Source organism: Palaemon carinicauda, chromosome 34 (genome assembly GCF_036898095.1).
Source record: "Palaemon carinicauda isolate YSFRI2023 chromosome 34, ASM3689809v2, whole genome shotgun sequence".
NCBI classification, from domain to species: domain Eukaryota; kingdom Metazoa; phylum Arthropoda; class Malacostraca; order Decapoda; family Palaemonidae; genus Palaemon; species Palaemon carinicauda.
The window spans coordinates 39,104,871-39,109,359 of NC_090758.1; the positions used below are offsets into that span (position 1 = coordinate 39,104,871).

Sequence of the window (4,489 nt, forward strand, 5' to 3'; positions counted from 1 at the left end):
ATAATAATAATAATAATAATAATAATAATAATAATAATAATAATAAAAATAACAAAAATAATATTAATAATAATAATAATAATGATAATAATAATGATAATGATAATGATAATAATAATAATAACAATAATAATAATATAAAAATAATAATGATAATAATAATAATAATAATAATAATAATGATAATAATGATGGTTATGATAATAATCAAAATAATAATAATAATAATAATAATAATAATAATAAATACAATGATAATACTACTAATAACAATAATAATAATAATGATAATAATCATAATAATAATAATAATAATAATAATAATAATAATAATAATATGAAGAAGAAGAAGACGACGAAGAAGACGAAACCCACGAACATGAATTAAGAAAAATCATTAATGGTAAGAGAAATTTACTAGACGAAAAAACGACTAATAAAAAACAAAGCCTTTATCCCAATTGATCAACAGCAAGTCTCTGCCTATATATAACAATCTCCCATAAATTGCCCACACTGCCGTGTGGCAGTTTCATCAGAATAGATGCTCACCAGGACGTCAGCCGGGCAAGCCCAACCATCTCCCTGTGGTGTACAACTACAGCAGTGGCCTCCCCAGCAAACAGCTTAAACTCACCGTCACGTGCAGGGATCGATCTGCTGCAGCATATCCGAATGTTAAGCGAATATGTTACCACTGTACTAGCCAGGCGGCTATAGGCCTACAGTAATTTGACGGGTCGCAACCACTAGTTGTATAATGATATGTAACCACCAAAACTCATCATGAAAGGGAGGTGAATAATAGTGAATAATACACGAGAGGATACACTGAGCTAAACTGGGCGGTGTTTTGTACTGGCGTATAATCGACTCGTTATTTTCATTTGTAGATTATTATTCAAAACCTCTCTCTCTCTCTCTCTCTCTCTCTCTCTCTCTCTCTCTCGTCTCTCTCTCTCTCCTCTCTCTCTCTCTCTCTCTCTCTTTTCAGACGTTAATGTATCTAACCAATTATACTAACGTGGCTGTCTTCATTTCTATTTCAAAGACCGAGCAATAATCTAAATTTAAAGAAAAGTTTTCCATTCTGAAATTACGTGAAAGGTTATCAAGTTAGTTTCTCGCCTCAGAGAATCACGAGGAATGGTATTCGACGTCGCAAGAATGAGTAAAATGGTCTCTGATAAGAGAGATTCGTTTGCACATTCACATACAGTTCAGACCAGAGGAGCTCTCAGTAGAGAGCATACCCTCGCCACTCCAGAAAACCACACCATTATGACCAGTCACATATTTAGAAGGGACATGTTATTGTGTTGATGTGAATTGTGTGAATTCAGGGTAGAAGAAAAAAAGAATTTTAACTTGTAAACTATATATAGGTATCTTTTGACTGTGTGTATATTGTGTTGATTCTATGTGTCATGTGTTCAATACTGAATTATTTTGTGTAATAAGTGATGCACAAGATATCCAAAGTTTTATATATCTCATTTACTCATGGGAAATGTCATATAAGGGTTTTGCTAGTTCCAACCCCCCCCCCCCTATTTTATCTTGAAGGTATTGTCGTAAAGGTTATAAATTACTCTTTTCTATGAGTAATGTTAAACCATTCCAGGTATCTCTAATATTTCGTTGTGTAAAATGAACCAAACTTATATTGGTTAAAGTCTATATTATTGAAATTGAAAGGGTGATGTTACTTGATGTAAGAAGTCCTGTAAAAATGTGATTAGTGCTTGCACATGAATACATGCATGTGCATAATTCAAGCCAGTCTGAATAAAGTTCTCAACAACAACAAAAACATTCCATCCAAGGCCATAAAGAGAGACAAATGGACAGGCCATTTACTATAACGGTATTCATAAATGAATAAACAAATAAGTACAATTAGATTTGTAATTAGGCAAAACAATACCTAAATAAGACTTCAAATAAACAAATGTACGAATCTCATTCAAGTAGATATTGGTGCAATCACGTAAACAAGACGTTCATTGATTCGTGCAAAACCTACCTGTTGCAATGGACGCCGTCCACCTGGGATAATCGCTAAGAGTGTCATTGCAGTAACATAACTGGAAGTCATACTTGGTCCCTGGCAACACCCTCGTCAGTTCAATCCCCTCCACCACCTTCGCTGGAGTGAAGGTGGTATTAGGAGGGGGTGCCCCCTGCGGGGGCCAGTAATCCAGGCGGTAGAAGCCGTCCTTGTCTGGGAATCGGTCGGGAGGAAATGAATTACGACATCGGCTCCGAAAACCTGTGGAAATGCAAGACACAAATCAAGACATATCTTGAATTCAACAAATTATGAACTATAGGGATTTAATTATAAAGACAAATTTCCCTAAGTCAAAGGGAAAGTCTGGCAACTGGCATTAATCATTAAAAGGGGATGGAAAAGATGATCTGCTTCAGGCTTGATATTATTTCAACAGTTCTATTGGATCCAGTTCACATCGTTTGCAAAAGTATTATCCTTCACCAAGAAACGACAAAATGTAGAACGGATTTCCTATCCTGAATATATATATATAAATATATATATATATATATATATATATATATATATATATATATATATATATATATATATATATATATATATATATATATATGTTCCACATTTAACTGTTTTCCTTACCAGGGTTTCGCTCCACAAAAGAACAATTCATGCTAGTGCCACATTTATCCTTTAACTACCGAATTGTATTTCCTTTTCCATTTCACAAACTTTAGCCCACACTGCATCCATTCTCTCTTTACAGAACCCCTTTCCATCCTATGGTCCTAACTTCACCTGGAAATAGAAATTCAATCTCCGCTATGCATAACTAATGGTTGCCGCTCGATGTCTCGGAGATGTTCTCTTGAAATTACCCAACTAATATCTGCTTCCGTTTTCTCTATGCGATAAATGTCCGTTTTCTGTTTGCTGAGATTTGCGTTATGTACGTTGGTGTGAATTCGTGATTCATTCAAAATTTCTGTTATAGTTTCCAATTTGTTAGTTTTCACGCCTCTTTTATTCACATTTTATCAGCATCTGCATGCTTTCATTCATTATGTATTCTAGTCTTAAATCTCTCTCTCTCTCTCTCTCTCTCTCTCTCTCTCTCTCTCTCTCTCTCTCTCTCTCTCTGGCTGAAGTTAGCTTGGAGGAACATTCCACCCAATACGTGCAAATCTCTCAACATAACAAAGAGTAATAACTTTTTTTTTTAACGATATCATTAAAAACTGAATGACACAATCCACTATTCCAGCTCGGGGTTTGTGTGTTCGTGTGTGTGTTAGATTGTAATTAGATAAAAAGGAAACTTCGAAAAGCAGCCACATAATAATAATGATAATAATAATAATAATAATAATAATAATAATAATAATAATAATAAATTATTAAACTTGTGTAATTTCTATTAGCATTTCATGATCTAACATCATTGCGGTATAAAATTTACTCTAAAATTAAACTATATTTCGAGTCACTTAAGAATTGCTTATAATTTTACGATAGAGTGAGCTTTTATGATAATCATTTTCTTACAGAAGTATATATGTGACACCAGCCATGATATTCAATAACACCAATTCTATTTTCAGCTACATTTTCACGTTCGCCGAAAGTTTGAGACTGTAACTGCAATGCAACAAGTTGTCAAGGAAACTGACTCTCTCTCTCTCTCTCTTCTCTCTCTCTCTCTCTCTCTCTCTCTCTCTCTCTCTCTCTCTCTCTCTCTCTCTCTCTCAAGGATTAGACGTATAAAACTTCTTATACAAATTTTACAGTTGATGACTTGAGTGACAACTTTCTATGAGTCGAACCACAAAGAAAGTCCCCAGGTAAGACTTTTTCCCTTGCAAAGAAATGGTTTGACCTTTGACTCACTTCAAGATTTAATGACGTTGTGGTTCAGATGCTGAAGAACAGAGTCTTCATATTAACAGAGGCAAAATCCATTAAAACTATCTTCGTCATTGTAACATGATAACAAAACATGAACACCTTGAGTGATACAAACACGACACCAAAAGAACAGTACCAACGAACACCTCTCCCTCACTCCTGAGTCCTGACTATTTCCCAAAACAGACACGATGTGGATCACGATTTTTTATGTTTTTGGATATTATAATAACATTCACATTACATTTTATCCCTTCATGTCGTTCACTGGAACCTCCATCACACCGATATCCCGCCAAAGTAATAGTACAGTATCTCGACTCACAGACCGAGGCGATAGAAAGTTTAGATGAGGACGAATAACGTGCGCACATTACTACTACGACAGTCACAGGTGAACTGAGATACCGCTGCACACCTGCAGGCAGTGAGTGAGAGGGACCGGTCTCTGCGCTTGCTTCCAAACTAATTTTGCTTCACTCATGGTATGGTAACACTGAATCCTGATATTCCGTAAATAGCAAAACTTGCTTCATACCATTGTATTCTAGACAAATGTAAACAACATTT

At 34.9% G+C, this 4,489-nt stretch overlaps 3 protein-coding genes across 28 annotated transcripts in view; 1 reads left to right on the plus strand and 2 right to left on the minus strand.

Moving 5' to 3' along the window:
• LOC137627117 (tyrosine-protein phosphatase 10D-like) overlaps positions 1 to 4,489 on the plus strand; it is a 616,151-nt gene that overhangs the window by 351,635 nt on the left and 260,027 nt on the right. The window lies entirely within an intron of this gene.
• LOC137627116 (uncharacterized) overlaps positions 1 to 4,489 on the minus strand; it is a 486,416-nt gene that overhangs the window by 135,526 nt on the left and 346,401 nt on the right. The window lies entirely within an intron of this gene.
• LOC137627115 (tyrosine-protein phosphatase 10D-like) overlaps positions 1 to 4,489 on the minus strand; it is a 124,610-nt gene that overhangs the window by 85,034 nt on the left and 35,087 nt on the right. For 5 of the 11 annotated variants that reach the window (XR_011041101.1, XM_068358149.1, XM_068358146.1 and 2 more), the window contains exons 1-2: positions 4,164 to 4,306; positions 2,027 to 2,272 (exon numbers count right to left, since the gene is read on the minus strand). The exons of 1 other annotated variant lie outside the window; for it this stretch is intronic. Coding sequence is in view for 5 of the 10 variants with exons in the window: in XM_068358149.1 (XP_068214250.1) it covers positions 2,027 to 2,272; positions 4,164 to 4,293 (376 nt within the window). In the remaining 5 variants the exon portion in view is untranslated. Of the gene's footprint in view, positions 1 to 2,026; positions 2,273 to 3,901; positions 4,307 to 4,489 lie in introns of those variants that run through there. 5 more of the 11 variants (XR_011041105.1, XR_011041102.1, XR_011041103.1 and 2 more) reach the window with 1 other exon arrangement.